At 32.1% G+C, this 22,362-nt stretch overlaps 1 protein-coding gene across 1 annotated transcript in view; it reads right to left on the bottom strand.

The window, feature by feature from the left end:
• LOC147072338 (rho GTPase-activating protein conundrum-like) overlaps positions 1-22,362 on the bottom strand; it is a 70,642-nt gene that overhangs the window by 18,826 nt on the left and 29,454 nt on the right. The window contains exon 2 of the mRNA XM_085947460.1: positions 14,977-15,094. Within this exon, the coding sequence (XP_085803586.1) occupies positions 14,977-15,082 (106 nt within the window). The 5' untranslated portion in view covers positions 15,083-15,094. The remainder of the gene's footprint in view (positions 1-14,976; positions 15,095-22,362) is intronic.

Genomic DNA, 22,362 nt, shown 5'->3' with positions numbered 1-22,362 from the left:
TATCAATATAATTTTTTATCGTGAATAATTTACAAAAATTATCTCGTAATAAATTATGCTAATGGTTTTATAAATGCGTTTAAAAATTAATAAATGTAAAAAATCTTAACACCACTGCACAGTTATGTACCGAAATATGACTATATTCTAAAACATTAGAGCGAGAGGTTTAAAAGAATACTATTTTATGTAACAAAAATACTTCATGCAGTCATCAAATGTTTAAAATAACTATAAAGGATAACAAGGCTTCAAAATTATATAAATAGATCATCTACAACGTTTAAGGAGTGTCCAGGATCATGGTTTGAATATACAATAAAAACTCAATTTTGACCTTCGACGAGCATGTCCCCCCTTAATAAAATGAAGAATAGTTCAGTAACAATCAGGGGTCGAAATGGTCCGGAGCGCCGTTCCGGTATATGAAATTCCCAAAATGATCGCTCGGTCTCGTTGAAAAATTAATTCGGCCATCTGAGCTAGATAGGCCATATACCTACCTAACAAAAAATATAACACACTTATTTTTATAAAATATGTATATATAAAATTAGATAACTATGTTAACATTTTAGGATTATTTATTTATTTAGTGCTCCGGTTCGTAAAATTTTCCATTTCGAACGATGGTAATACTACAAATCCACAGGTATTTAACGAGCGTTACCGACAATAACTTCCATAAACTGCTTTAAATATTCACAACGGAATAAGATAAGAAACTATTTGATAGGTAAAAATAAACGCTGCTATCGTATTTCGACGATAAAAAATATAGATTCTTTTAGAATTTTTAGATCTTCCGGGGAAAAATTGACATTCAACGCGTAGTTTAGAAAATTATTATTACATACATACCGGCACTCGTGCTACTCAAAATGACATAGTTATATATTATCTATTAATTAAAACGATTCTCGACTCGTATAGTTTGTTCTGAACAGCCTTCCGATGTAATCTTAATATTACGGATATTTTATTTAGAGGAAAACCTTGTAGGAGGGGCGTGGTTTCAATTATAAGCTTACTATAAAAGGGTAAATGTATGCTAATATTTCATGAATATGGCGCGGATTGAATAAGTTTACTTACAGGTATTCAAATTATACGCACGATTGATTGCAATAATTATTATTCGACAGAGTGATAACGGCCGATCGTAAACGACAAAGACCGGTTCTGAGACTGGTCAGAAATCAAAAGAACCTATGCTATTACTATGAGAGAATTAGACCATAATAATGCGGTGTGAATGGAGGAACTGGTTTCCTCAGCGAGCATGAACCATTCGACGTAGACAAGATGATGTACTCCAATCACATTTGCCTAATAAATTATTTATGAAGGAATAACTGTTGTCGTAAAATTAAGCGATTTTTGAATGTTGTAAAGGTGGTGTTAATTGGAAGCGTATTCATAAAAGTAAAGCTCGTGCGTGTGTGGCGAATTAAATTCACGTGGTACACTGGTACAGGGTAGATGACATGTAAAGGCAGGTAACACGTGTGAAAGGAATTGAAGGGGCATATCTCTAATATGGCTCAGTGTTGTCAGCCCCAGCTCGTATCTACGTGTGCTTCAAACGATACAGAAGTATTTTTGAATTGTACTTTTTGCTTATATTTATTTTCCCGCTATTACTTGATTTGAAATTCCTAAGTAATTATACATATTATGATATCCTTTGTTATTTCATTGTAATAACTCCACATTCCTGAATGTAAGGTGCACTAGGCTTTGTCGAATAATTGAACGTAGCAAATAAAGAGTATTAATACTAGATAACTATTTGATTTATTTTTGAACTTTGAATTTAATTTAATTCTTATTATTCAATAAAATTTTGAGTTTAAAATGTCTTGTATAAATATCTGTATTATTGTATATTCTTCAGCAGGTGCCAATGTTCCTTTGAAGCAGAAGAAACCGGTCCTGACTAATATTAAAATAAATGGAACTAGTACTACATATTATTGTTTATTATTTTATTAATAATTGTATTTCCATCAAGAATTGACAGCATAAAAGAGATTATTAATACATTCAAATTATGTGACTTGTGAGTTATAGAGCCTAAAGTAAGTAACTCAATATTACCAGATTGACACAGAGACATTTCGAGGCTATGGGTATATAATAAAATTATGGTACCTGTCTAGAAGTCATTCAATAAATTCAGTAGATGAGGTTAATGGGCAACTTTAAAAAAGCAGAAGATATTTGTAGAAAGATGACTGTGGCGTGGATAGTAGACAAAATATTATTGTATACAAGAATACAAGCAGTGTTATGGCAGGTGCCAAAGATTTTAGCTCACCTGCTCCCGGTATTAATACACACTTAACTCATACAATATGACGTCCGGATGTCTACCTGTGAATAACAGGGTAGGTAACTACAAGTAGGAATAGAAGATTTCTGAATGAATCAGTTTAGACCAGACTCAGGCGTAGGCGTATACAATTTAATATCGAAACTGTTTGGACTGCTTCATGAGCTTACTTACAATAATATTTATAAAGCGGGGTATTTCAGGTAAAATTATAATATAGTTTGAACACAGACCAAGACAAACATTGCATGCAGGATGTAAGATAAACGTACATTAAAAGTCGAGGTACAAAACATACTTATTTAGATTGTCTTTATTTTAAACAGTTAAGTATTTTATTTTCACAGTGTTAAACCCTATTCAAATAATTAATATCGTACAACACGACAATGGATTGACATGATAAAAACGTGGCAGACACTGCATACTTTTGGAATCTTTTAACTGTTGACCTCAGGGCTCAGGCATACATACATACTATAATTGTGCTGCAAGTATGAATATTGATAATTAATAATAATATATTATTAAATTGTTGTTATTGATTTAAAAAAAGTGATTAAAATATAACAATCTATGCAAAATTCCTTTCATTCATAAAACAATTAACCCATATGTGACCGAGAAATGACAGAGGTAAACGATTATTAAACGAAAATAATAATATAACAAACACATTTGAATAATGACTAAGTTATCAACACACTATACGACATACGTACAGTCACACCAAGTAACATATTCGGGTTATTTCGAACACATACTACACAGTGCGGTGTTAGTGATTTTCGTACAAATGGTAATTAGGACTATAGGACCAATAATCTCACACTGTATATAGATGACATTAGTTTCTTAGGTACTGTTCGGTTATACCGGAGGCAGCGGAAAACGCATTTTGAAAATAGTCGATAAACTGGATTATTTGTTAGTTTGGGTTAGTTTAGGTTCGGTTAGGTTGGGTTAGGTTAGGTTATGTTAGGTTAGGTTTGGTTAGGTTAACCTAACAAATAATCCAGTTTATCGGCTATTTTCAAAATGCGTTTTCCGCTGCCTCCGGTATAACCGAACAGTACCGTTTCTTACGTTGTAATTTCAATAATGGGTGGAAGAGTTTATCAATTTGCACTATTCAAGGTCACGAAGTCAAAGTAAACGTCAAATTGACAATCTTCTTCAGGTAAAGTCTTCACTGCAGTCTTCTACACATATCAACACCTACTTCTCTAACTATGTGTATTTTATCTACAATTTTATTTTATTATTGTTATTTATTATACGATTCATAATAATCATTCTGCTAATATATCTAATATTATGCACGGTGCACTGCAACGACCGCTGCAATAAAATATATGGGTACATTATTATTCTATGAACTGTTTCTCACGATGCCGATGTGGAATTCAGTTATTTATTAAATATATTAATGTATTTGAAGAATATATTATAGAGCAGACATGTCCCAATTAAGTAGACTCTGATCTACCTATTATCTAGTATCCAAACTGGCAGTGATTCCATTTAATGTTCTGTTTATTGTTCTATTAGTAACAATAGTAATATATTCATTGAAATGTTTTCTTTTTAAAGTAAATGGGTAACGTTTTTAGTCACCTTTACACGATTTAAGAATTAATACCCCCGTCGCCAACACGAAGCAAATTGACGTATTCACACCTCGACGATCGGTCTCCGAGTGCCGAAAATATCGTCGCGCCTATAGTTGAAAATTATTTGCCGTTTCACTGAAGTATCACCTTAAGGAAATACAAAAAGATATAGTTGATGCTTACTTAACAAAATCTCAATGAAATCGTATTATACTATAACTGTCTGTACCTACTAGTCACTAGTGTACTCAATACTGTATACATATGGTTTTTTTATTTTCACGACTTAATTCCTATGGGCATAATATGGTGTGATCGACCAAAATTTATACCGCGATCGACATGTTTGATAATCTGATATAAAGTATCTGTCGATTATATTAATTGTCAGTGTACTGTAGTCGAATGTTTAATTTGTCTTTGATCTAGAATTAGGTATCAATTTTTTGTCATTAATAGAACATAAAATAAAAACAGTTTCAACTACTGAACGACACAAAAAATTAAAACCTGTATTTAATTATTATTAACACGATGTTTAGAGTTTTAAAAATTGTCTCAACGGCAGGCTCCACTTAAATGTTTTTTTGAAGTTGCTCCCATTTCGGCTCCGGCATCAATTATAAAATTTATTAACCACGTAATACTGTACTTGCAACAAGTAGTTAGACAACAATTTTGATCAACGTGGTTTGCCTTCTCAAATACATAACAGTATTAAATGATGCATATTAATGAGTCGTATTTAATTTGTTTTGAATTCATTAGGAATTATTTGACTATTTATAGACGCTGTTAATGACAAAACATAATGTGTTTTCCGTATAGGTAGCTACGCAAAGATTTATCTTAGATACTACATACCTACCTATATATGTGACGTTAAAAAACAAACGTGGCCATCTCCAGTCAATGACTTTTTTGAGATTTTTGGTTGGTATGATTGCTTGTGTTGTTTTATATAATATTATTTAGTTAAGACATGGCTATCTCCTCAATTTCTGCTTCAAAAATTCAAATAAAAGATGTGATTTTTTTCAAACTTAGTCATATCCATTGATTTTTTATATCAAACGTGGTCACATTCGTCTTGGCCAATAACGACGTAGCACTTTTTCAAAATGGCCAATCATGTCGTGGCATTTTATCAAGATGACTCCCATCAGCAAAAAGTTTTCTCTGTGTATACGATGTGCTCTTCAAGTTTTTAAGCGAAATAATTGTCAAAGAATGGAAAATAATCCAAATAAAGTTTGAAATAGTGTCTCCAGATAATGCACGAAAGTTAACCAGATCAAATTATACCATTAAACGTTCAAAGAAGACTGAAAAACGGTAAGTAAATTTTGATTTTCAAACGTTTTACGACAGTTAGCATTTTAGAACCTCAGGGCTGTGCCTTGGCTGTTCATATTTTATGTTCAGTTTTAAAGCTGCATAATATCGTGTAAACTGGTTCAGTCATCTTTATTTTTTTTATATATTTTTATTCAAAAATATTGTTATGTTTGTTTAGTTACCTTTAATTCTAATATCATAAAACTCAAAATAAATTCATAAACCCAATTATAATTTTCAAATTATGAAGTGTTAGTTGTAAATATGAAATAAGTTATACATTTATAATGTTGTTTTTTTCGGGTGCCGGTCGAAATCCCGAAGGGCCGAAATCCCGAATGCCGAAATCCCGAAAGCCGAAATCCCGAATGGCCGGAAGCCCAAAGGCCGAAATCCCCAAAAATAAAAAAATATAAACAGTAATAGTTTTCAACCAGCGGCACCCCAATAGGCGGCGCTTTTTCTAGAGTGTGTAATTTAACAAGATAATTGGAATAGTTATATAAAAAAACTATTATTGATTATGGAATGATGCAACAAAATAATTTTCAACCAGCGGTACCCCAATAGGCGGCGCATTTTCTTGAGTAAGTAATTTAACAAGATAATTAAAATAGTTATTTAAAAACTATTATTTATTTTGGAATGAAGCAACAAAATAATTTTCAACCAGCGGCACCCCAATACGCGGCGCTTTTCCTCGATTGCATAATTTAACAAGATAATTAAAATGGTTATATAAAAACTATTATTAATTATGGAATGAAGCCAGAAAATAATTTTCAACCAGCGACACCCCAAAAGGCGGCGCTTTTTCTCGATTGTATAATTTAACTAGATAATTAAAATAGTTATATAAAAACTATTATTAATTATGGAATGAAAATTATTTTCTTGCTTCATTCCATAATTAATAATAGTTTTTATATAACTATTTTAATTATCTTGTTAAATTACACACTCTAGAAAAAGAGCCGCCTATTGGGGTACCGCTGGTTGAAAATTATTTTTTTGCTTCATTCCATACTTAATAATAGTTTTTATATAACTATTTTAATTATCTTGTTAAATTACACACTCTAGAAAAAGCGCCGCTTATTGGGGTACTACTGGTTAAAAAATATTTTTTGCTTCATTCTATAATTAACAATAGTTTTTAATACTACTATTTTCATTATCTAGTTAAATTATACAATCGAGAAAAAGCGCCGCCTTTTGGGGTGCCACTGATTGAAAATTATTTTGTTGCTTGATTCCATAAATATTAATAGTTTTTATTATAACTATTTTAATTATCTTGTTAAATTACACACTCTAGATAAAGCGCCGCCTATTAGGGTACCGCTGGTTGAAAATTATTTTTTTGCTTCATTCTATAATTAATAATAGTTTTTAATACTACTATTTTAATTATCTAGTTAAATTATACAATCGAGAAAAAGCGCCTCCTTTTGGGGTGCCGCTGGTTGAAAATTATTTTGTTGCTTCATTCCATAATTAATAATAGTTTTTAATACTACTATTTTAATTATCTAGATTAATTATACAATCGAGAAAAAGCGCCGCCTATTGGGGAACCGCTGGTTGAAAATTAATACTGTTTATATATTTTTATTTTTCGGGATTTCGGCCTTCGGGATTCCGGCCATTTGGGATTTCGGCCATTCGGGATTTTGACATTCGGGATTTCGTCCGGCACCCATTTTAACACAACCCTGTTTGTAAGAATACAAAACAAACCGATCGAATACAAAACAAAACTGTCTATCTCCAATAGTATTTATGTCAAATCCAGATGATACAAAACAAACATAGCCATCTCCAACATAAAATCGTAAATATCTTGTTTATTAAGGATCCGCGATTATTGAGCATTGTTTAAATCGTATTCTTTAAATAAAATATAATCATAAATTAGGAAATTATTAACTCACGGGTTCAAATTAACCACAAAAACAAAAAAGTTGATTTACTCAGTTTCACATGTGATGGAGATGACCACGTTTGTTTTTTAGCGTCACATATGTACTACATATCCAATATTGAAAGCAGCAAAGCGGGTCCAGCAACTACGTACAAGCCTCAAAACAGAAAAATGACTTGGTCAATTTTGAAAAATAAGATGGCGGGAGGGGACGGGGACAACACAGTATAGCAGGTGCCACTTGCGCACAATTACAATCGCGGAATATCGCACTTCTCCATATACATTCTCCATGCCCAGATACTCCGCACTTTTATTACGCCTGGCCAGCAGGTAACTATAATTAAGGGTGAGCGAGTGAACCTATGAGTTATTGAGAGCTATTGCATCTACAAGTGGTTATCGAATGAGCGTGGGTTAACGGTAATAATTATTAGGATCATTGGTGTCCGTTTGTGTAGTCCGCACTAAATTGTCTTTTAAACACTTTAGTACCTACCTATGCAAACTTTCATTCGCGACGTATGTAAGTTGGTGTGTGTATTCTCGACGATAATTACGGAAACGTCGATAAGTTTACAAATACTTTCCTGCAGATACGGAATTACACAGGTCAGTTGTTTTCAAACTTTGTCGTTCCATGGCGCCCTCTGTTTTTCAGTTTTCTTGAGCTGCCAACTGATTTTTTCTACCAGAATCAGACGTAGTACCGTTTTGGTACGCGAAAATAAAGGACAACTGGTGAACTAACGGTAACCATTGCGATGAGAGAAGAGAATTTAGATTTTGGTATTGTCTGAAAAAAACATACGGTCATAATATAATTATTATTGTGGTCGTGCATCAGTACATTGAATTAAGATTACCTACATTTTTTTCCCAACACCGAGCGACGCCCCAGGGCGTCGCGGCGCACACTTTGAATACCTGACATAAGTAGTTATTTTAGTGAATGAGTAAAAATAGTGAGACAAAGAAATTTATATGCTTTGGTAAATGATTCATAAAAATGGATGACTTCATTGGGTGATGAATGATACAAACTCCTCTTTTTTATAAATGAATCGTAAACAGACAATTTGTAATAAAAATAGTTTATTTAATATACAGTAGAAAATTAATGAAAGATAATATTGTCTTTTAACATCATTATTAAACATTACATTATTTTAATTCTACTAAGTACCTACTATCAGTAGATAATGTTAACCACTACATCTATTCCAGACGACACACCACGAAGGCTTAGAAATCAGTGAGTAAAAGAGAGTTCGAAATGTTCATACAGTCAAAAAGATTTGTGCCTGAGCTATTAAAACGAAACAGATTGCATTCATATGTGGTCTCTGCACCATGTACCAGATTGGGAGGCAGTGTTGCCATCTTTTTCTATGCTGATTATAGTACAAAGGCGTAAAAATTATAGTATTTCTTAAAAATATATAGTACAGGAACATTTTTACTCTTGAATCCTTAAAAATTATAGTATTTTGGTATATTTTGCGTATTTTGTAGTATTTTACATTTTTCGCAGAATTAAAATTATAGTATTGTACTATAATTATAGTACGGTTGGCATCACTGTTGGGAGGTCAAATTTGGTACCTATTGATGGCATTTCATTTTAACAAAATATTTTCAGCTTTAAAGAAATCTTAACACCTTTCACGGAGAAATCGATAAACTAAAGATGACATAAAATCGTTATTTAAATAAATTGAGTGTACTGATGTTTGGGTGGGAAGAACTTACTAGTGAATCTACATTGTACATACACTGCCGGATCTGATTAATTGTTGTGAGGAGAATAGTGTCGATAATTTAGTATTAATTAATTTATGTGACGTTATGTGTGTAGGTACTTATTGCATCTAATTGATATATTTAGTTATATCATGCTGTATAGAGGCTTCCTCTACATCACATTACTCTCTCGGTTACTGGCTCTCCGTTGTTACGTATATTCACCGACCTTAATGAGTTGTTCGTAGATTCAGCGTGTTTTAGGGCGAACCTATGGTCGTTCAGTGCTTCTTGTATAATGTATAATACACTGTATTTTGGACATAATATGTTATCTAGTCGCCGTGAAACATGCCCGGCAATTTCCATTTCATAATGATAAAACTAAAAGGCCATACATAAGTAGCACTTTGCAATTTTACACGAGAGAATGATATTACTATTTTTTGTTCAATACCAAACATCTACATGATTTAAGAATATTAAAGTCTTTAGTGTTGAAAAATATATAGTTTCTATAATAAATAATTTAACATTAAATTTTTCAATAATAAAATTTGGTTAATATCTGACCTATACAATTTTGGCACTAGTACTTTTCGACAGTTTAGGCGGCTAACTTACTGTAACAATTAACCGCCTCAATACCTATATAAATATAATAAACTACCGTCGATAGCCGCTGATAGCAGCCTTGTGTATGGAATAGATGCGCTGATATACATATCTCAAGCACTCTTATGAATGAAAATGAAGCAACGGCCAGTCATTCATTGTGCAGCAGGTATTTTGGCGCTGTAAGTAAAGTCATGCGCCGAAACAGAAATGGGTAGGTACACCGATAATACTTTTTATAATCAGATAGGTATTTACGTCTTGTCGGACACAATGAAAACGAAGACAACAAAATTCTTTCAAGAAAACGAAAGTATTACTAACAGGACAATGAGCTTTCGTGGCAGATAATCGATAATCGGAATTCGATTATTGAAATGCGTGCTAGGAAATCGTGCAATTTTATTGTATCGCGTCTTATTGCCCAATGCATTCTCGATCTCCCTCTTTAAATATAATTTATCAATATTACGATGAAGTCGGTGCAATTATTGGTGGCTGTTTTATTGTGACGCCGACTATGATCATAAGGATTCTGTTTAAAGACAGATACATATTATCAAAATCACATTAATGCAATCTATGGAAAACGTTCATAAATTCAGATTAAAATAATATTTTTTTTATAAAAAAAATACAGGTAATTAGTATCTCTATGTCAATTTATCCGGTATGCCGGCGTAAAAATAATATAATTATAAAACGTATCTCTGTATTCTGATATGTCACAATGAAAATCATATAATGTGGTTTGCAATTCAGGAAAATATTTGACCCTTTTAAAAAAGATTTCGTCTGGGCTCCTATATAAACCATACGGACCACACATTGATAGAGAATAATGCATGTGCTCCATTGAAGAGCCAATAAACCGTAGACAATAATAATTATTAGTCGTCCGATTTGTCTATGGCCTATGCTCTGCTACTAACCGACATCCTATCAATGAACGAGTAAAGGCGAGCTTACACAGTTGTGATAGTTAAAAATCATGTCGTAATGTTTTCCAATATTCATGAAATATTCATGTAGATTTACATAACATAATTTATGGGAGTGAAGAAGGCAACACAATTTGCTAAGTAAATCTTTCAATTTCTAATATATAAATTTAAAACTCAATCATTAAATATTTAGAACAATTACAAGCTTTTTCGGTCTGAATGATTGTGTATTAATGTCAGATCGAACTCACGTCGTAGTTGACAGACGAATTCTGGTAACTAATCGAATAAATTATCAAACATATTTGAATTCCAACGAGCATCAAGGGAACAAGGGAACATCCTAGAAAAAAAATCTAACGACTTTAAAATTGTCTGACTTGTATGGCAGTGGAGCAGGGACATAACAGATACCTAGTTCTTGAAAAGTTTCGAGTGGTGTTAATTTTTATTTAGTTTGGCGCCTCTGTGGGTCTATTCTATACTTATCGAACGCTAAAGTGATAAATAGTATCAAACTTAGGGTAGGTTTGTATCAAAATATTGGCACTTATTGTAACAACTACACGAAGTTGGTTTTTTATTGTTGCAATAAGTGCTTTATTTTAACAGCAGTAAGATAGGTGCTGTTAAAATATAGCACTTATTGCAACAATAAAAACCAACTTCGTGTAATTGTTACAATAAGTGCTAATATTTTGATACAAACCTACCCTAAGTTTGGTAATATTTATCACTTTAGCGGTCGATAGGTATAGAATAGACCCACTGAACTGTATGAGTTTTATCAAGTTTCGAGTCAACTAAACATAATATTTATTTGCTAAGTTAAATTTTATGTCAGACGTAAAAAGCAATAACAATATAACGGGTCGTTCTATGATTTTTTTATTAATGTAGACAATGTTTCCCATGTACGGGGAGGGGAATAGACAATATAATGTCCGAAATTGGCTACAAATCATGCCTGTGCCCAAAACCGTCATGATTAAGCAATTAGATCCAATTTACGTCGTTTAAACGTGACAAGATTCATTATTTTTAAATGTTAACTATTATTTCACAGATGAGATTATTACAATAATATACGTGTGGGTGCTTTGACGATTTGATACGCAAGTAATAAAAATAAATTAATAAGAATTCTTGTTTATTGTGACTATTATTTGACCTTGAAAACATACGTAAATAATCATCTTAGAAGATTATAATAGTATGTATTAGTTATTGATTGGTATTAAAAATGTGTTATCTTATATAATATTAATAACAATAACAAATTTATTGTACAGTGACTAATTGAAATGCTTATAAATTGGTGAAGATTATAGGTGTAGAAGTGACATATATTTTAAATAAACAATGAGTTAGCAGCAGTTTTGACATCTCTATAAAAGAATAAATTTAATATTTATTCGAGAAACTGGATTCAGACGTCATGCAAATGTTTTGTAGGAAAGGTTACGAACATATTTTTATTCCTGACATTCGATTACATATTCCATTAAGTTCTGTATAATTAATAGAACACGTTGATATTTGGATGATTTTTCTTTCGAAGCTATTATATCCGTGAAGAATACCAACAATAATTGTCTGGGAAAAGTAAATAATGTAGAATAAGGGAAAAATATCTAAATAAGTCCGATTCACTCAACTTGGTCACCGATGCATTTGTATGCAATCAATGCTCAGCAGACAGCACATTATTATTAATGATGAAAACATACGAGAAAAAAAAGCTGGTATATTTCAAGAATAAGTTTCTTATTTATAAGGATCAACCTTTGGATCGCACCGAAATAACACATATTATACGCATATTATAAACGATATGATGCGGTGGTTCAAATACTGACATTGGGTATATTCAATATTATGTGCGGTTGTTTGCACTGCGCAGATATAATTTATTTCCATACACAAGAGGTAGGTGATAGCTAATTTTGTCTATGGTCGCTACCCCCGAGAGTGTTTAAATCGTTTTGTCGTATTGGCTTGTCACGCTCGCTTCTCGCCCGCCCTTTTTTATTACCTACTCGCAATATCGAACTCTATTTACAATGTGATACACATTTATAGCAATAGCGTAGGTACCTATACTAATATTATGTACTTAATGATACACATGAAAAAAATTAATAATAAATCAAAAATACGTCTTTATAATTAATTATCAATATAATAAAAATATATTTTAATTAGTTACCCCGATAAGTATTATATATCTATACTATAATTTGAAGAGTATATTTGGGTGTGGCTACCGTCGCGTCGGTTTTTCTTTATACAAATCCACACGCGCAGTCGGATTTCGACAAAATTAGGAGGGTAGACGGAGGCTAACGAGCCGGAGTGCGTGGTCGGGGTCTCGCATTTCAGATTTAACCCATTGCACCCGGGTACAGTTTTACGGTTTTTGCGGAATATACCGCCACGTACAGGACCTTGAAACGCGGAATTTAATGACGCAAACCCCATTTTTTTGAAATTGTCGTTAGAATGTGTACATTTAAAAAATATTGGCGTTTATTTCAGCTTGATCGGAGGTCAAATGGCAAAGTTAGATGCAAATAATCGTATTATTATGCTGTGTCCACACTGGCAACCTCATTAAATTTTACAATAATTATCATGATTATCGTAAAATCTAACGAAGTTGCCAGTGTGGACCCGGCATTAGATCGGAATGCTTCACTCACGGACAATTGTTTGTAGCGGCATCAAGAGTGGGGAGTAGTAAAAAATCTATATATTTTGGCACCAACTGGAAAAGCCACAAATATTGTGTATCGTAAAGCCCTGGAATGATGGATTGGATATTTATATTATAGATGGATATTTATATTATATAGAAAATCCTTAAAATAATAAATTGAATATGTACTATGTACCTTTTAAGATATTTAAATAAAAATCTCTAATATTATATTTTTTCATTTTTTTAAATTCAATCTTTTGCACTTTACACGTATTTATTAAATTTAGAATTTTTATTTTCAAATATTAAACCATTCCACTCCTGGGCAGCGCCGGGTGACACTGCCAGTGTTTTTATAATTTGTTGTAACAATTCTACAATCCCTATAATTCGAACATAAAGTGAAAGATGGAAAAAGTTCACATCGTCTTCAAATCGTCTTCGACATAATTTTCTTTTAAATTTTTGCTGTGACTAAATTGATCTATCAATACTACGTATCTTTTGGATATTATTTAAATTAATTCTTAACTGTTTTTGAGTGCAGCGTTCTCATATTAAAAACCCTCCATCAATAAGACAAGACAAGTGATGCTCATTCCCCGGGGTCGAAGATGGACGCCTGGCGTAAAAAGATGAATCGGCTCATTAGAAAATAAAATATGTAAAGCTTTCACATTTATATCACATTAGAAAAGGTAAAAGCTTTTCTTAAGTATGGCCATAAACAAAGAGACGCTCTTGATAGACATTGTTTGAATAGAAAGTGTACCACATTCAATACAGATTTATTGATCAAATATTATTTTCATGTTGGAATTTTATTATACACGCAGGTACAAGATGTCTTATTAACATTATACATACAGTAATGTCGGGATGAAAAATTCTATATCTATACCTATAATACGAAAGGAAAGCTGAAAAAGGTTAGTTTTACTAATGATTAAGTTGGTTGCAAATCATTTTGCTTTGCATATTCATTTGCAGTAAACTAAACACTGTCATCGACAGTATCTGTCAACACAATATTAACACAGCCCCATAAATTATTCAAGTTAAATCCTGAAACTTGAATTCGTTAAGAATACGAGGTATTGTTTTATTAATAATAATTATTTATTACTACATAACTACATTGACTATTTCAAACACGAAGCATGGTCGATTTGTGCCGAAATCAAAAGATTCACAGTATAGTGCAAATGTAGCAATAGCTGCTTGTGGAATGACAGATCGCGACAATAATTGTTCAAGGATAAGCAGCAACATGCACTAAACCATAATAATTATTTAACATAGTTAGGAAAATGCATTTATAAGATACTTAAATTTCAAACACCTTCCAAGATGGCGTCTTAATTATAGTCGATAATAGTTCGTGTTTTTGTACAACTATGTAATAGGCACCAAAACATAATCATTATTTTTCGGTTTTTTTCTTTTTCGCAACCATTATTTTAATTTTTTATCACGTCAAGTATCCGTTTCTTCTTATATTATATTATGTAGAGTGCCTTTATCAAAGTCTACTCTTGGCCATGTTGAAAATTGACTGTCATTTTATTTCCATACGAGACAATTTCACAATTATTAGAGATGGTTTTTTGGCGTGTAGGATGTTTATGTATTGTCAAATCCAATAGGTTATCAACACGATCGACTACCGACTTCTTATTCAAGGTAAGTTAAGTTTCACAGATTTACCCTGCGTGTGCATCATAATTACAAAAAAATGTAGCTTGATTGAATTTTTTACATACCCTCGTAATGCTGAGGTTCTTCGTAGTACGTCCCAAGATCCCGGTACTCCGCCCAATAGTCCGCTAGCTCATGGCCGGCCTCGGGGTAAGCCACCGTGGCCGCCATTGCTACGGGTATCTATAACAAAAGAAAAAAAAAACAATTAGACATTGCATTAAAAAATCACACGAATTAATTAGGTTCATTGATTGTGAAATATCTATACAAGCCACATATATCAGGATTATTTGGTTGATTTATTCTTATTCTGATTGAAACCAAGGCCTCATAATAATATAGTCAGGCCGCGACGCGAAATTGCAAGGTCTGATCGGAGTACTATGTACATACCATAATACATCGTCGTAATAATAAATCGTCGTTCAAAACTTAGAACGCAATTTGGTAACTTTACGGTACCTACATATTTAAATGAAAATGTTTCGATTGAATATTACGTTTGTATTAATTAATGTGTTACTGTTATTTTCAATATGCAACACAGGTCAAGTATGGCAGAGCTTACTATTAGTATAGACTATAACTAGCACTACGATTGAAAGTCGCAATTTTATGTAACTCTTGAGGGCTTTAAAATAAAACGTAATGTGATTAATTTGTGTGCTGATTATATTGATAAATAATAAGCTATTTCTACATACATACTCTGAATTATTATTAGTAGGAACGTTAAAAAAGGACCAATATTTTTATTCCGATACGAAAACCATACCAAGTTTCAATTATTATTGTTGTGTCTAGAGAGGACCAAAACGATCACGACTTTATGGGTGACCTTCAAAAGTAGTTAAAATCCGATTAAATATATATTTGCAAACATTTCTCCCAGAAGATACCTACCAGTATCGATAGTTTATAACTTTTATATGATTTACCTACCCAAGTAGTGCAAGTCATCGATTATTTTCGAATGAAATTAGGTAGGTAACCTGTAGTAAATGAAGATTTTCGATTGTATATTTGATGCAAATCAATTAATGTATTACCATGTAATACATGGCATGTATTTCAATATGAAACAATCACCACTTTCAACAAACAGCACTCGAAGTGCGAGCAATAACTAATACTACGATCGAAATTTACAGTTTCGTATCACGGCCTGACTATATAGTGAGCCTTGTGACGTAAGGTGGCTAAAAAAAGAATATTAACCTATCGATCTCTCTGAACGAAATTGCAAGTTCGTCAACCTAATCTACTTTACATTTTATAACATTTAGAAAAAGATCAGAATACACGAATGTTTTTAAAAATTTGATGCGCCATTTTACGCAATATCAAATTGAAAATTAATTCACGGCAATTTGTTATAGCCAATAAATTATTATTGAACTTTAAAAAAACTGTTTACACAAAACATAAATATTATAATATATACGCTATAATTGAATACGCTTTTGATGTCTTAAGGGTGCGGTTAAAAATAATACAGCATTATATAAGCCCATCACGAAATTTTCCACAGGTACGCACCTACATTGGAAACAAGTCACCCCGAGGCAATAATAAATTTATAAATATTGAAAAGTTTAATTGTTTCTCATAGATGACGATACAATTTATTAATTTTATTATAATTATGCCATTTATATGCTAATAGCTACTACGATGGCTATTATTTATTAAATGTCGTGGGTATACTAAGTTGTCAATAAGTCATAGGTAATATTCGATTCAGAGAATATTATATTAGGAGACAATAATAAACTAATGAGAATGACAAACCTGTATACAGGCAAAAAATATGTAATTCAGTAAGAAACATCGTAGATATACTTGGTATGGGCTAGAGACCAGTGGTGGTTTAGTTACATGCGAGGCCCGAGGAACGGAAAGATTTGGGGACCCCCATGCGAACATTTTGCTTATGCCATGAACCGCAATTCAGTGTTAAAATACCGACATAGTTATGTTGCGAAAATGTTTTACACGTATCCATATGTTTTTAATATGTTGGTACTTTTTGACGAAGCTAACAACCCATCTACACCATGTATGCCACCATCTACGTACGCACCTACCTATGTTTAGTAAATATACGACTTTAAAGTTCATATGTGTAATATGCTGTATATAACATGATAAGCAGCCACCAAACATGCTGAATTTTCTCCCAGGTACTTGTAACCTTTTGTGGTTTATCCTATAAAAATCACTGTAGCCAATTATATGTCATTTTTGTATGCAAACAATATAAAAGCATTCTCTCATTTCAGAGTTTCCATGAAAATCAAAGGTTGTAAAGTAATTTTTTTGCCTACTTTTCATATGTTTAGGCTGGATTTTTTACAATAAGCTCATCTTTAACATATTTCGAAGCCACCCTAATATAAAAATCTTGCTATTGAAGACAATAATAATATGTAACATCAGTTAGAAGCCATTAATTTTCAAATGTTATTTTGCAAAACGAATAGTTAATAACGATGGTGCTAAGCCAAAAGGGAATAAGCAAAGTTTTCTAACTTTACAGGGGAAACAAAAATAAAATTATTGGTTTGTCGATATATTTTTTTTAAGTCCGTAAAAAGTTGACACGTAACTCTTGAGAGCTAATGAGACTTTCTGGACGCTACAAAGGAAATTCTAAACAATCTAATCACACGGGTAATTTATTTTCGCCAAAACTTCCCTTACGCCACTTGACTTGGTAAAGTCAATACAATATACTGATCATGGCCCCCACATCCTGAAGCGGGCTCCCAGGCTAGGATCTTTGAAGGGCCCCTTACCTATCACTAAAGATAAAGGTAGTGTGACCCTCTACAGTAGCGTTTTCCAAATGGTGTACGCGCTAAAATTAATGTGTAGGTACCTATATTTAGTGTTTTTTTGTATATTTGAATTCATCTATTTGAATTATGGAGTTGTCGAGTATCGATACACAATCAAACATTGTATCGTACTTCGTAAACCACATATTTTTAAATAATACAAATTTTTTCTTGACTTTTTTTACTATTCGAGAGAATTTTTGATGTGTGTTTAAATCACTTATCTGGTCGAATCGCCACACTGGGCCCCCAGGCTAGAGCCCTGTCAGCCCCCCTTTGTGGAGGCCATGATACCGATATCCACTGCCTCTTAAACTATTAGCTTCTAAAATCTTGAGACATTAATGATAGACATTGTAACAATTGGGAGGTATTTTATATTAATATACAGTGGCATTAAAACCATTGTGTTTCCAACGAAACGGGACGTTTTATCAAACATCAATATCACAGTGTTTTCAGTTTTCACCACAACAAAATTGTTCATACAAACACCAGTTCGATAAAACAAAATTGGCAGCGTCCACTTTGTGAATATCGAACAAATATTAGTTACCAATAAACGGTGAAGTAGGAGTAATCTTATTCTACAGTTAATATTTACTAACACATATTTTTTGAGACTTAGATGTAGTGTCTATATTATATTAATCCTATAAAATCACTGAATTACCTTTTCATATTCAGTTTTTAAGTACCTATTTTAAAATCTATGGAGGAGAATCATGTATATATTAAAAAAAACTTTTATTTCACATTATTTCTCAACGAAAATCTAACGATAGGTACAATACTTCGTTTCCTGAGTGGTAGAAAATACCAACAGTCCGTTTAATAGATATGACGTGTTTTTGATTTTAATTACTTAAACTGTCCCAAAGAATACCCAATTACTGATTTATGGTTTCGTAGTATTTTGTACAAAAGTAAATACACAATAACATATCTTATTGTTTTCTCGCCTTACCGAAACTGGGTTTCATTAAGTGTGAGAAGAAATTGAGTAATCCAGATTAAAAATTCGAACAATTGCGCTTGGGAGTGCGGCTCTATCTGATTTCGGCGAGTGGTCAAGAACAAAAAGCTTCTGCCACGCCCAATTTATTTTGTACGTGTTTGAAATTATCAGGTCTAATATTATTACTGTATAATAATCACATTAAAATAGCGGTTCTTTTTACTTGTGCAATGGCAGAGACGCTAATAAAACGGCGCGGAATTATTTGAAAATGCGCACCTAGAGCAAAGCCACATAGGTATTAAGACTATTAAGAATCGTATGTAATGTACCTAATATGAAGGTAGGTTTTGACAAACAATAGTGAAAAGTAAATATCGAAAGAATCAAGCGTCTGTCATCCTTTACGGAAATTACAATATTAAGATAACACAAATAGGTACAAAGAAATAGTTTTAATGACAATCCAATGCTAATTATTATCATGGTTTTGAAACAAACTGTTTTGTCGTTATTAATTCTACTATATTATCGTTCTCCCACGTAAACGTCAGTTACTACAGCTAATTATTATCAATATAGAATTATCAAAAAGTGCCTACTCAAATAACTTCAAACCGGTCAAACAGAAAATAATACATATGTACATAATTCATTGAAATACGGAATCGCTGATGTGTTCATAAATGTGTCAAAATATTGTGACATGGTGATAAATAAATAATAGAATTTTTTTATTACAAAATAATGACTGCGAAACGCCATCTATGCCGTTGCAAAAATGTATGAAACAACGATAAAATAATGCGATATTATCGCCCATATTTTACTGGTAAGGGACACAAGCGACAAAATGGCGAATGCATATTATTTGCAAGTCGTCAGGCGTTCAAATTGTAATAAATTTCGTATAGAATGTCAAGACACCGGCGTAACAAAACAACGTGAATGAAATAAACCAGCAGCTTCTGCGAAACGCAAGTTATGCGATTTTATGTAGCTAAATAAAATAGACAATACGAATGCTATGATGTAATAAATATAAATACTTGGAGTACATAAGTAAGTTGCATAATTATATAAATAATATTATAGTAGTTGGCAAAACATAATTATAATACATAGCTAGTATGCTTAGAAATAACTGAAACATTGATTTATTTTTTATCACTTTGACCAACTAAACATAACCAAGTACCTACCTATAAGACGTAAGAACCTATTTCACTTATCGATAAGCGATAAATTTGTCGTGGTTATAACTTTTTATTTTGTTAAATACAAGTAATAGTAGGTACTTAATGTTTATTTTACAAACATGTACTTAAATGAATCAAAATATTCAGTATAAAACAAAGATGTTCAAGAAAACCTTTTTCTATATGGAGCCTAAACATAATAATGTAAGTAAAGCAAAAAATTACACCTGGTGTAGGTACTTTCATTGGTAATTTTCATGCGAACTCTGAGGAGCTCAAGGGGCAGGTCGTTTGTTATAAATTATAATATAAAAATGGCACTTACGTTTATTAAAAATAAAAATTGCTTCAGCGATTCCGATAGAGAACTCCAGAAAGCTCTATCTAGCTTGGCAGAAGGATTTTTTTATTATCTTTGTTTTTAACCCATAGCTTACGGGCCGCACAAAATTGTGTTTTTGCTAATTACTTTTCAAATGCAAATTAACACGTTAATTACAAAATTATTTAAAAGGGCCCGTAAGCATTGTGTTAACAGCCGTTTCTAGTTGTAAAAAGAAATTTTTGATTTTTTTTTTTTGATTTGATTGTTCCTTTAAGTACTTATTTACATTGTGTAAATAAAAAGACGGTTTAAGAAATAATCACTTGTGGCTCAAAAGCCAGGGATAGATAATATTATAATTTTACATGTAAATTAATGTAATATTATAAACCGGGATCTTTACATACCTACCCTACGTAACTAGTTTTCTGGTAGGCGTTGAAGATCGCGAGAGAATAAATCCTTTGGGAACGGCTGTCTTATTTATAGGTTGTGTGTATGGAAATGTAAAAACAATTAATAAAGCTTTCAGTAGTTGCTGCATACATATCGCTTTATTGTATAGAATGCATTTGTAATTCACTACATATTCAAAATAATTTATTTAAGTCGTGACTGATGATAATGATGATAGGTAGTGGATACCTCCATGGTTTACATGTTTACAAGTATGAACTGTTATTATTAATGTGCAATAAATTTATTCAGGCAAAGAAGCTCTGTCTGTCCGCCAAAATATAAATACTACATATATCATGCAGTGTAGGTACGTAATAGTTTCTTCCATTAATACTTATATATACTCATCGTGTATAGATGAGAATATGAGTCTGGTAGATTCTGTGTGCCACTTAGTAAGCCATGGAAAAAAACTTCAATGGATATAGTATTATTTCATTTATTTTTAATTAAAAAAAGTGAAATAGACCCATGCCAAAGAAGCATTAAAATTTATTTTACAGAAATGTCGAGATTCTCATATTTCGAGAAATCGTCAATACCTAAAAATCTCGAGAATTCGCAAAATTTTTACCACGAATATATTAAAAAAAAAATGAAATTCAAGTGTTGCCAAATAAAAAAAGGATAGGAAAAGTTTCACAATTTAACGAAATTGCGGAAATTGTTTCTCGGAAAAGCATAAAAAAATCCTAGGAAAACACCTTGACTATTGAGGGAATTTCTTGAATTCACGAGTGGGATTTTTTTGGGGGAAGAACTAAAAACTCTATGTCTTCAATTTGCGGGAGTGTTTGTCTTTGATTCTGAAGGGATAATACGCAAAAATTTTCTCGCTTAATGCCTTAAATTAAAATTTCCTAAAAAGTCTCGACAAGACAATCTCGAATTCTCTACTCAAATATTCTTGAATTCGAGAATTCTTGAGTCTCGTCAGTGAAAAGTCGATAAATCACAATCTCTAGTGAAATGAGTGGAATGGAAATATAATTTTGTAAATAGTTGTATTTAAAAATTATTACTTCTAACACATAAGTCATTACTTAAGTTTGAAACTACAAATTTTATAATAATGTTTTTGACCCCTCTGACCTGTTGTAATTTTTAGCAGGAGCGAAATCGATGGGGATTTCGATATAGGTACACTGTTATAATGACAATATCAAGGTCCATACAAAAAGTACCTACCTACTTACGAATTATTAACGACGATAATAATATTATATTGTACCTATATTAGTTGACAATAAAGTAAAATTAAGTACCTACCTATTTCTCTATAATCTATAGTCTAATTTAAATACTTTATTGTGCGTCATGGGTGTTGCGACTGTATTAAAAGCTGTGTTCATATTAATACAGCTGAAGAGTGAATGCCATTTAACCGAAGAAACGAGAAGTGAAATGTGTAAAATCGAGGCTAGACGTTGCAGCAGGTAATGTTGTTGTATTGGTCAGATAAAATGCTGTTTTTATGTAGTTATCGAAATCAACTTTTTCGAGGTTATTAGTTTTAGGAAGCTGTGATACTTTCCAAAACGTAACCGCAGTCCGCAGCCACCTAAAAGGTACGTGGGAGTCAACCGAAATGCAGGATAGTGACCAGGTCTGATGATTACTTTAAATAAATCACACTCCAACGATCGAAAGGTAAATAAGTACCTAAA

This window comes from Rhyacophila brunnea, unplaced genomic scaffold, assembly GCF_057557595.1.
Source record: "Rhyacophila brunnea isolate RB1 unplaced genomic scaffold, BYU_Rbru_1.0 scaffold_2, whole genome shotgun sequence".
Taxonomy (NCBI): Eukaryota; Metazoa; Arthropoda; class Insecta; order Trichoptera; family Rhyacophilidae; genus Rhyacophila; species Rhyacophila brunnea.
The sequence above is the reverse complement of the archived record's forward strand: the minus strand, read 5'-3'. Positions and strand labels throughout refer to the sequence as shown.